The sequence below is a fragment of the Tupaia chinensis genome, unplaced genomic scaffold, assembly GCF_000334495.1.
Source record: "Tupaia chinensis unplaced genomic scaffold, TupChi_1.0 Scaffold000489_1, whole genome shotgun sequence".
NCBI classification, from domain to species: Eukaryota; Metazoa; Chordata; class Mammalia; order Scandentia; family Tupaiidae; genus Tupaia; species Tupaia belangeri.
Genome location: NW_006160001.1, coordinates 3342474 through 3354691, shown reverse-complemented (window position 1 = coordinate 3354691; position 12218 = coordinate 3342474). Strand labels below are relative to the sequence as shown.

Genomic DNA, 12218 nt, shown 5'->3' with positions numbered 1-12218 from the left:
AAGAGGAGAATGGAGGAGAAAGGATTGTGGCGTGGCCATCCCCCCGGGGGTGATTTCTCACTTTCTGTCTCTCTGTCTCTCTCTGCCTGTTTGGCGAGCGCATGTGCCCTATAGCAAAAAAAACAAAAACAAACAAATAAACAAATAAATAAATAAATAAATAAATAAACCTCTCCAAAAAAGCATCCTGGGTTATCTCAACATGCACAGTTGTATAGCCACCTCATGGACTCAGATATGGAAACTCCTTCTTGAATTTCTCTTTAACTAGCATTCTCTCTACCTCCGCCTGTTTGTTCTCAAGCTTGTTTTAATACTCATCCTTAAAGGTACTACACCCACAGGATTCTCTCGTTTACTCTCTTTTTGTTTCACTCTATGTGCTTGCTCTCTCTAGGACAAGTGTCTCTGCTATTATGCTTTGAACATCCTAACTGATGACTCCGAAATTTGTACCTTCCGCTCAGACCTATCACCTCAGCTCAAGAAACGTGTAACCGACTGCCTACTAATCTCACAGCACCTCCAATTTCACGTCTCTGATATAAATCACTGCCGTCCCCACCCTCACATACATTTCCTCTCCTCTTCTTTAGTTTGGAAAATGAATCTACCATTCACCTACACTGGAATCTGGACAGCACTGTAAATCTCTATCATCTGTCTCCTTCACCTTCCCACAGCTTATCAACCTCTGTCTCTAAATCCTGCTGCATTCTTCCTTCTCTTCCTCCTGCCATGGTTAAGGTACATTTTATTTCTTGCCTGGGTATGAAGTGAACCCCATCACTGGACCTTGTACAGAGCTAGCAATATAAGAATCATTCATGAAGCTTGTTAATAATACAGATTCCTGACCTACTTAAAATCAGCATCTCAGAGATTTGGGACACAGGAGTTTGCATTTGTAACATTTTCCCAAGATGATCTAATGAGCAGCTAGGTTTTGGATCACTGTAACCCCACTGATCTCCCTGTTTCCAGTCTTATCCTTTCCCATCTACCTTCCACACTACTGCTAGCATGTCTAATAATACTGCTTCATTGCTTTACATTCTTCAGTTATTCTCCATAGGAATCATTCTGCCTACTTACAGGATAAAATCCCAACGCAGTGCTTTCCATTCTTCCTTACCTGCCCCTACTCACTTCTGCCAGATTTTTTTTTTTAATTTGCCAGAGGACACATGCACTCACCAGACAATGAAAGAGAAGGAATGTGAAAAAGCACTCCCCATGGGTATGGGCATGCCACAATCTCTTCTCCTCCATTTCACCCTCGGGATTTCGGGCATAAATGCATGCTCACACACACACTTAACATGTTTTTTCAAGCTCCTGGACCTGGGACTCAAAGTGTGCAGTTGGCTATGTGGGATCCAGCTGCCTTAACCACCACACCACTGGCTGGCCCCTGCCTGATGTCTTAAAGCCCAGTTCAACCAACCTCTACCTCCAAGTAAAGGTCCAGGACCTTTCTGCTTTAACTCACAATGTTTCTTCAGCCCTTCCTCAGATAAATGATGAATGCTAATTCATAACAGCTCTGGAGTCACTTCTGCAAAGCCTTCTCAGATGCCACAGTTTCACTTACCATGTCCACTCACGACTGGCCAAGAGTGCCTACCTGTCTTCACTGCACCCAGTATATAACTATCCATTTGTATATACATCTATCTTCTTTCACTGGATTCTGAGCTTCTTTTGTGTGGTACTATGCCTTATTTATCATTCTATCCCCAGAGCTCAGCATAGAACCTAACCCATAGGAGATGCTCAATGAATGCTTGCTAAAGAAATGAAAGGTTCTTGGACTTCTGCAACTGTGGAAGCCAAGATCAAGACTACACTCAGGTATCAGTGAGCTATTTTAGATATGGTTATTGAATTAAGTCAGAAGTAAATTTTAAAAGTAGTTCTTTGTAGTAAGGTATTCTAAGGACTAACTGATGCTCAATATTCATCTGTATATGATAGAGCTAAGTCTGGGCTCAAAGTAAAACAACTAAACACCATAGTATCATTAACAGTAGTCCTACCTCATATTTCTTCAATGTAGTTTCACATATGCTTAATTATAACTTTTAAATATGTATTAAATGCTTGTATTAAAGAAACACTGTAAGAATAATAAATACATTTTCTTAAGTATCAACATGCTAGCAACATTAGGTATATCAGTGACGGGGTTCTTATCTTGCAAACTAATTTGCATTTCCCAACATTAGACTTTAACCTGTTTAACAGATTTTTACTATTTGTTCTTTAGTCCTTATATAAGTTTTTCTTCCTTAAAAAAGAACAAGATGAGAGTTAGTAGGTGGCATGGTGGATAAGGTGCTGGACTTCCACATGGCTGACCATGGTTCGAGTCCTGGACCTGGCAGCTTGCTCTTTCACTTTCCATTTTTTTCTCTTTCTCTATCTTTCTCTGGTCAAATTAAAAAATTATAATAACAAATAAAATAAATAATTCTTAAAAAAAAAGAAGAAGAAGAAGAAGAAGAAGAATAGGGGCCAGCAGGTGGCATGGGGGTTAAAGTGCTGGATTCCACACAGCCAACTCCATGGTTTGAGTCGGCAGCTTGAAAAACATGCCAAGTATATGTTCATGTATGCCAAAAATCTTGAGAGGATAATGGAAGATTAGGGACTACACTGTGGCCACAACCCGTGGAAGGTGAATTATCATTTTCCCTTTCCGCCTCTCTGTGGCACATGAATGCACCTTACAGGAAAAGAAAAAAGAAAAAGAAAAAGAAAAAGAGAAAGAGAAAGAGAAAGAGAAAGAAAAAGGAAAAGAAAAAAAAGAAAAAGAAAAAAGAGCAAGAACTAGATGTTCACGCAAAGATGTTTGCACAAGATGTTTGTGCAAAACAATTTTTGAGACTTTCTTACTGTTTTTTTATTTATTTTTTTTAGCAGGGAGAGTGTATTTTTTTAAAAAAAGAATTATTTGTTTAAATTTATTTATTCATTCATTTATTTAATCTGAGCAGAGACAGACAGAGAAGGAAACTGAGAAAGTAAGTCACTAGGTCCAGGACCTGAAATGTGGTCGGTCATGTGGGAGTGTCCAATGCCTAAATTACTATGCCACCTGCAGGCCCTCAGACTGCCTTACTCTTTGATTTGACTATTATTATATATAAACATGAATTTACCTTATAAATTTTTTTGAGAGGTTTTTGCTACAGGGCGCATGCACTTGCCAGAGAGACAGACAAAGAGACAGAAAGCAAGAAATCACCCCCCAGGGGGGATGGCCACACCACAACCCCTTCTCCTCCATTCTCCTCTCGGGATCTTGAGCACGCACACATACAAGCCTGGCATGAGTTTAAGTCACCGGGTCCAGGACTCGAACTGCAGTGGACTACGTGGAGGTCCAGTGACATAGCCATTATGCCAACTGCTGGTCCTGCTTATAAATATTCTTTGAAGACACAGACATCTTCTAATGAACTGATTACTACTGTTACTAGAAAGTATAATAGAAGTATATAGATACATAGAAGTATTTAACAGAAACTGAGAATAATTCCAAATATAAGTAAAATAATATTTGTAAAGTTATAAAAAACCTTTCAGAAGAAAATGATACTTAATTACAAGTAGAAAGTCTTTAAAATCATATTCTCATTTTGTAATTTACATGTATTTTTTTCCCGGTAGGAAGCATGGACTCGCTCTTTAAAAGCTTCAAGCAGTGGTTCTTAACTAGGGATGGTTTTTGGCCTACAGAGGAAGATCTGAGGACACTTTTTATTATTACAACTGAGAAGATGCTACTGGTAGTTAATGGGTAAGCCCAGGCATGCTGCAGAATGTCCTGCCACGTACCGAACCCACTCCCCAACAATTATGTGGAACAAATGTCAATTGTGCTGAAGTTGAGAAACTCTAGCTTAAAGAAACCAAATCCCCCACTATTTTGAAGAATGAAGTGTCTAAATGATGTCATACTACAAATATATGAACAGAATAAAAACTAAAGACAGTCTACCTTATCATAACAGAGATCTAACATTTCAGGTCCGGAGAAATCCTGCTCTACGTTTTCAGCAATGTTCTGTATTGCTAAGAGCTGTTCATCAATTTTCTGAAGCTTGGAGGTGAGATGCTCTAGTCGGCGAGCTGCAGGGCTTGGTGCAAGGCGAGCTGCAGGGCTTGGTGCAGGGCTTAGAGCTGGACAAGAAGCAGGGACATCCTGTAGCAGTTGCCACAAGAGACCATCTTCTGCAGAGTCTGACTTGGTACTCTTTTCTATGAATTGGAATTCTTGTTTTGGCAGATCTAAATATTAACAAAAGTAAAATTGGAATTGATTACTATGGAAAAGATGCATACTGATAATCTCATTTCTTTCAATGATCTGATTTTATGCCAACATAACATTACTTTCCAAATCAGTTTGTCTTTTTGAAAATGCATCCACTCATCAGGGCACAGGTAAGACAGAAAGAGACACCTAGGCTGGGTCTGGTCACGCTGCAGTCCTTTTTCCTCCAATTCTCCATCCCATCAGGATCCTGGGCATGTGTATGTATGCCCAATGTGTTTTTACAGTCAACAAACTGAGACTCAAACCCTGCTTACCACATGGGATTCAGCTTCCTCTGCATAGAGATTAACCATTAAACTATGAGGCCAGCCAAGTGAGTTTTAATTTAATATACTTATAAATTCCATTTTAGCTTCTTGACTTTTGCAATTTGCCTTTGTTGTGAAATAAGAACACATAACAGCATTACTACCAACAAGCTCCACAAACAAGGTTACTTATATCCTCTGCTCCAAATGTATTCTTCATCAAAAATCAACTTTAATATTTTTATGATACGTTTGAAACTAACCCTGAAAACCAACATCACTTAATAAAAGCTAGTAACCACCCAGCGACAGTGGCACAGGTGGGAAGGTGCTACCATATAAGGCTGGAGCCACATGGGAGGACCAGGTTCAGTTCCTGGTCCAAACTAAACAGGCTGGGTGTGGTAGCGCATGTTTGTGGTTATATAACTAACTGGAAGACTTGGACATAAGAATAGCAACACATTGAGATCCTGCCAAAAATACCCATTTCTCTCCTTCATTTATATATATATATTATATATATATAAATATATAAGCTAGGTCCAGTCTTGACTATAATTGAATTTATGTGAGATTTCAGGCAAAAATCAAACCTCCCAAGAGCAATAGGAAAGCCAATGACTCTCCCTACTCTTAAATTCTGTTGATTCTTGTCCCAAATTTAAGACACTTTTTTTTTAATTCTAGTATAGAGTATTTGCCAAAGAGAGATGGGGTGCCAGGGAAAATGAAAAAGCACTCCCCAGGGTCAATAGCCATGCCACAGTCTCTTCTCTATTCTCTCAAGATTCTGGACATGTGTGCACATGCACCTGGCATGTTTTTCAAACTCCTGAGTCTGGAATGAGAACTTCACAGTCAGCCCTATGGGATCCAGCCACTTTAACCACCACACCACTGGTTGGACTGATACCTTCTTTTTTTAAATGCACTAGTTTTCTGGTTTTTGGATCTCCTCCTTCCTGTATTACTCATTCTCCTTAGCATTCCCTTCTCCCTACTCCTTTTACTCTATGGGTAAGTGTTGTCATGACAATATGAAAGAGATTCTTGAGTAAGACAGTATCTAAACAATCTCATGGGAGGATTCAGACAATCTTGGTGAGAGACACCAAATACAATCTTAAAAGAAGATTTAGTTAGAGAAAGGACATTCAGACTGAGAGAAGAGACTATAGTTTTTACAGTATTTTCTGTGGTGCCAGCCTCGGCTCACCTCTCTACTTACTCTTCCCACTCTGAGTGATGCCATTTATACACAGACAGCTTCTATAGGGCACTCTTGGAGCTCCAGCCCCTTATGTCCTGGATATACCTGTAGGTTGTCTCACTGCACATCAAACTGTACTCATCACTCCTGCCCCTTTGATTTGTTTCCTCCTTCTTGTTCCTCAGCTCAGTGACTAGCACTACTACTTACCCATGTCCCAAGCCAGACACCTGGCTCTTTCCTTCAGATCCAAAGTGACACCAAGTATTGATGATTCCACCCCTTAAATACGTTCATTCCTAGTACCACCACTTAGCTGAAGTTTCGCAATGGAGAGACACAAAGAATATCCCTAGCTTTAACTTATTTCACTTCTATTTAGTCCATCCTCTACACAGGCCCTAAAGATATCTTTTAAAACACAAATTTGGGGGACCAGCAGGTTGAGTGGTGGTTAAGGCACTAGACTCCCATGTGGTCAACCACAGTTCGAGTCCCAGATCTGGCAGGTTGCTGAGAGCTCTCATTTTCTTTCTTTCTTTTTCTCTTTGTCTCTCTCTGGTGAGCATGTGTACCCTACAGCAAATTTAAAAATAACAATAATGTATAAGAATAAATAATTCTTAAAACACACACACACACACAAATTTGAGGCCCACCCACGGTGCTACAAGTGAGAGGGCACTGTTGTGCAGTGGCTAATACCACATGTGAACTCTGGTTTGGTTCTGGGCCCCATCTATTCAGGCTGTGCATGGAGGCCAGCACCTGAGGCTCTGGTTGGTTGGGAGGCTGAAGCAGGAGGATTGTGATATGGCACAACCTTGTCAAAAATACCTATGTCGGGACCAGCAGTTAGCGTAATGGCTATGTCGCTGGACTCCCACGTAGTCGACCGCAGTTCGAGTCCCGGACCCGGTGGCTTAAACTCACGCCGGGCGCGTGTGCGTGCGTGCCCAAGATCCCGAGAGGAGAATGGAGGAGAAGGGATTGCGGCGTGGCCATCCCCCCTGGGGGGTGATTTCCTGCTTTCTATCTCTCTGTCTCTCTCTGTCTGTCTGGCGAGCGCATGCGCCCTATAGCAAAAACCTCTTCAAAAAAAAAAAAAATACCTATGTCTTCCTCTTTCTTTCCCCCTTCCTCCTGCGTGTACTCTCTCTCTCTCGTAACAAAAATGAAAGCGTAAATTTGATACTGTTCTTCTGCAGAGAGCCCTTCGATGTATATACAATGCCTTCACCTTAAAAGCTTAAACATTTCAGTAGGGCAGTGACACACATGACCATTCCTCTGCCTGCCTCTTCAGCTTCACCTCTTGCTATTTCTTTAAACAAAGAAGCAAAACACTCCATTTATCTCCAAGCATACTGAACCCTAAGGCTCTCAGACTCAGCAGGTGCCACCAAACCTCTGAGTTGTAACAAAACAACTTCCCATCAGGAGGCAATGATGGATGCTGACGTTGGCAATGGTGGTCACACCATCTTCCCCTACCGACCGTGGCCTTGTTCATTTTTAGCTTGCCTGTCACAGTACTCTACTGTCAGTCTGTCTTTTGGGTTTCCCAGCAGCCTCAGACATCTCTTCTAATCACTCTCAGGAAAGAATTTGGTATATACAAACTTCCAAGTACAAAGTACAGCAAAAGAAACAGACGTGCTCAAAATCCAGAATTACCTCAGTATATAATAAAACTAGCTTCCCTGTCTGTGGAGAACCTACTTCACTTCTACTAATAAGTAAAGAAAATCACCCAAGAAGGGTAAGCACTAAGTTCTACTGACGCTTCAATGTCTGTTCTAGGCCCAGCAAAACTCTGCTTGTTATAACAGATGCTGTTCCTAATGGGAGATGGTTTTTAAAGTAAGAAGCAACTGTCTTTCAAAACAGTGAGCAGGTCTCACTAAAACAGGAATTTATTGATTGTTTCATTTTTGTTTTAAATATCTTAGGGACCGTGCCCCTTTCTTCTCCCTGCTTTTCCTGTTATGCAAATCATACTCAACTCTTAATATGTGACTGACTATATTTCAAGTCTTTAAAGTATATTATGCAAATATCACACTTTTTTCCACAAACTTTGTTTCAAAACATAGAACTTTTCCTTTAAAATTGGCATTTTTAGGCCAGTCCCATGGCCTGGTGGTTAAGGAAGCCAGATTCCACATGGCTGACCACGTGGTTCCAATCCTGGTACCCATGGTTTGAAAAACATGCTGCATGCATATGTGTATCCAAAATCCCAACAGACTGGAAAAATGAAGGAGAAGGGATTAAGGCATGGCCACGCCCCACTGGGGGTGATTTCTCCCTCTCCCTCTCTCTCTCTCTCTCTGTCTCTGGCCAGCACACACTCTCTGACGAACGAAAATATAAAATAAAATTAGCGTTTTTAAGTTAACTTCTTTAATAAAAGTAGAGGGGAGCCAAAGGTAGCATGGTGGTTAAAGGTGCTAGACGCCCACATGCTCAACTGTGGTCTGAGTCCTGGACCTGCTGGCTTGCTTTCTCATTTTCTCTTTCTCTCTGGTGAGCGCATGTGCTCTATAACAAATTAAAATAATACTAATAATAAACAAATTAATTAATTTTTTAAAAATGTAGAGGGATATACTGACATATCACCAGATTCCACATGGCTGACCACGTGGTTCCAATCCTGGTACCCATGGTTTGAAAAACATGCTGCATGCATATGTGTATCCAAAATCCCAACAGACTGGAAAAATGAAGGAGAAGGGATTAAGGCATGGCCACGCCCCACTGGGGGTGATTTCTCCCTCTCCCTCTCTCTCTCTCTCTCTGTCTCTGGCCAGCACACACTCTCTGACGAACGAAAATATAAAATAAAATTAGCGTTTTTAAGTTAACTTCTTTAATAAAAGTAGAGGGGAGCCAAAGGTAGCATGGTGGTTAAAGGTGCTAGACGCCCACATGCTCAACTGTGGTCTGAGTCCTGGACCTGCTGGCTTGCTTTCTCATTTTCTCTTTCTCTCTGGTGAGCGCATGTGCTCTATAACAAATTAAAATAATACTAATAATAAACAAATTAATTAATTTTTTAAAAATGTAGAGGGATATACTGACATATCATTGTTACCAGAAAGTCTCCCCAAAGAAGTATCCTCTAAAAGATGAATTATAAACTCATAGCTTACGGTTATTTGAAAAGCTGGCCTAGGATACTCAGGGGTCACAGAGCGATGAATATACTTTTTCTTTTTAATTTTATTATTATTATTATTTTAATTCACCAGAGAGGAATAGAGAGAGCGGGAAAGTGAGAAAGTAAGCCTCTAGGTCCAGGACTCAAACCATAGTTGACCATGTGGGAGTCCAGTGTCTTGACCATCATGCCATCTGTCAACTCCAGGGTCTGCTTTCAATTTGCCAAAATTTCAAAAGTTGATTGCTATGAAATGAAGGGAAACTAACATTGCACCTCAGGAGCCACAGGCGACTTGGTTAGATGTGCTTCATAATAACCTAAAAGGCTGAGCCCCACAGAGATAAAAGTGAGGATGAGACAAAGTGTGAAAAAACCTCCAACCTATTAAGTGACAGAGCTGGGATTGAAACCAAGACCTGTTTTATTTGAAGCAAAAAGCTAAGCTCTTTCGCTACATACCTTTCCCCAGCCTGAAAGACTGCTGGTTTTATAGATCCTCCCTCCACTGCCCATGTGCTCTAACAGTCCCATAACAAGAGAAAGAGGGCAAAGGCCCCAAGCCCTGAAATGGTGGCCCTTGATTGTACACGCAGGTATAACACATATGCCCTTATACCCTAAGGTGACGTTTCCTTGCCACCCATCACTTCCTGGCTCCTCCTGGCTCCTGAGTGCCCATTATCACTCCACCATGACCAGGCAGAGCAGACTTTATACTCAGGCATCTCAGAACCACAAGGATGGGTCCATACTCAACAGCTGTGGAACTCAGAGGAGACATTCAGGAGCGGAGCCCAGATGCATAGTGGATGAATCTAACCATTCACAAGGTGAAATAATTACGCTGTGGAGAAATATCCCTTTAGATCTTGCAGAACTTTATTATCATATAACCTCATTTATGACTATAAAACTAAATGTTTTATAAGGAAAGTACTCTTGGCTACATGCCAATGTATTTTTCTGTGGGCTGTTCTAGAACCTCCTACTATTTTAAATATGAGAATTCTTTTTAACACATTCATGAGCTCCCACAGGATATTTATTTTTGTCCTTAATTGAGAAAAGATATTTGTATAAACAGACTTGTAGTCTACAAGCAAGACATCCAAGAATCTCAGTTTTGGAACTATGGCTCGACCTCATTTGCCTTCCTGTTCCCGCTCTCCTTAGCAAAGACAAGCCTTTCTCTTCTTTTCTTGGAATGAACAAGTTTTAGTACTTCTTTCTTCATTTTCTTTTTCCAAGGTTTTTGTCAGAGGGTAGCATGTGTGCTTGCCAGAGAGGCAGACGGAGGCAATGAGAGGGAAAGTGAGCAAACACCCCAAAGGGTGAATTTAAAGCTGCCAAATCTGAGGACTCAAACTGTGGTTGGCCATGTGGGAGTCCAGCGCCTTAACCACCAGGCCACCTGCTGGCCCCAGTAATTTTTTTTTTTTTGAGAGGTTTTTGCTATAGGGTGCGTGTGCTTGCCAGACAGACAGAGAGAGACAGAGAGACAGAAAGTGATAAATCACCCCCCATGGGGGATGGCCATACTGCAATCCCTTCTCCTCCATTCTCCTCTTAGGATCTTGGGCACGCACGCACATGCACCCAGTGTGAGTTTTAAGCCACCAGGCCCGGGACTCGAACCGTGGTAGACAACATGGGAGTCCAGCAACATAGCCATTACGCCAACTGCTGGTCCTGGCACCAGTAATTGTTTATAACACAGCAGTAATTTCAGAAGAGAGGAGAGTCAGGGTCAGCAGATGGTGTAATGGTTACATCACTGGACTCCCACGTAGTCGACTGTGGTTCAAGTCCCAGATCTGGGGGCTTAAATTCACACCAGGCATGTGTATGTGCATGCCCAAGATCCTGAGAGGAGGATGGACAAGAAAGGATTGCAGAATGACCATCCCCCCCGCCAGGGAGTGATTTCTCTCTTTCTGTCTCTCTGTCTCTCTCTGTCTTTCTGGTGAGCACACGTGCCCTATAGCAAAGACCTCTCAAAACAAAACCAAAAATGAAACAGAAGAGGGGAGGGTTTTGTCCATTTACCTCTGTCCTGTTGAATATCTGATGGTACAGGTGAAGTGATACTAGGCTCCTTTAATTCCATGCTACCTGCTCTCCAGCTTTTTCCCTCCAGACAGGATGCAGTCACTTTTGCTGGTTTAGAAAATAAATTCATAGCAGAATTGTCAGAGTCTATCAAGAATGTAAAAGGCAAACAAAGAGTGAGTCTGAATTTCTAAAGAAGGTAATTAGGAGTTTATATTTATGTTTCTAAAAGTGAATATAAACACCAAAAAGTACAGTGAGTTTGTAGAAGAAAAGATAAGAGACTTGATTAACAATAGCAATGCTATACACTGGAGTCAGCAGGTGGCATGGTGATTAAGGTGCTGGACTCCAACATGGTTGACTGCATTTCCAGTCCCAGACCTGGTGGCTTGAAAATCATGCCAGGTGCATGCATGCCCAAATCCCAGGAAGAGAATGAAAGAGAAGAGATGGCAGTGTGGCCATCTCCCCCAGGGTGTGTGTTGGGGGAAGGTGATTTCTCACTTTCCCTCTTACTGTTTAACACTGTCTCTCTCCCTGGCAAGTGCACATGTCCTACGGCAAAAACCCTTAAAAAATAAAATAAAATTGGGATCAGCAACTGGTGTAACGGCTATGCCACTGGACTCCCATGTAGTCTACTGTGGTTTGAGTTCCAGACCTGGTGACTTAAACTCATGCCGGGCACGTGTGTGTGAATGTCCAAGATCCCGAGAGGAGAATGGAGGAAAAGGGATTACAGTGTGGCCATCCCCCCAGGGTGTGATTTCTCACTTTCTCTGTCTCTCTCTGTCTTTTTTTGCAAGCACACGCGCCCTATAGCAAAAGCCTCTCCAAAATAATAATAATAATATAATTAAATTAAATTTTAAAATGCTATGTACTAAAGAATATTTCAAAATATATTTATTTAAAAAGTAAGACAAATTATTACCTTGACTCCTAAAATTGTGTGAGGGGATAGAATTAGTAACTGAAGCTGCCATATAATGAAGCTCTGCAGATGATGGACCTTCCAGATGATGACTTCGCTGTTCAGTAATGTTATCAATTGAAGGCTTTTCTCGGGCAGGTAATTCCTGTAGATCATCAGCTTCAATGTCAATCACATTTATGTAAGTGTGTCCAACCTGAGCCGAAATATATAAAATCAAAGAGGGTTACATTCCTTTCACTCTATATGGCCACTCT

At 41.4% G+C, this 12218-nt stretch overlaps 1 protein-coding gene across 1 annotated transcript in view; it reads right to left on the bottom strand.

Annotated features, from left to right (window-relative positions):
- CPLANE1 (ciliogenesis and planar polarity effector complex subunit 1) overlaps nucleotides 1-12218 on the bottom strand; it is a 182135-nt gene that overhangs the window by 44945 nt on the left and 124972 nt on the right. The window contains exons 43-44 of the mRNA XM_027774878.1: nucleotides 11022-11171; nucleotides 4007-4296 (exon numbers count right to left, since the gene is read on the bottom strand). Coding sequence (XP_027630679.1) covers nucleotides 4007-4296; nucleotides 11022-11171 — 440 coding nt within the window. The remainder of the gene's footprint in view (nucleotides 1-4006; nucleotides 4297-11021; nucleotides 11172-12218) is intronic.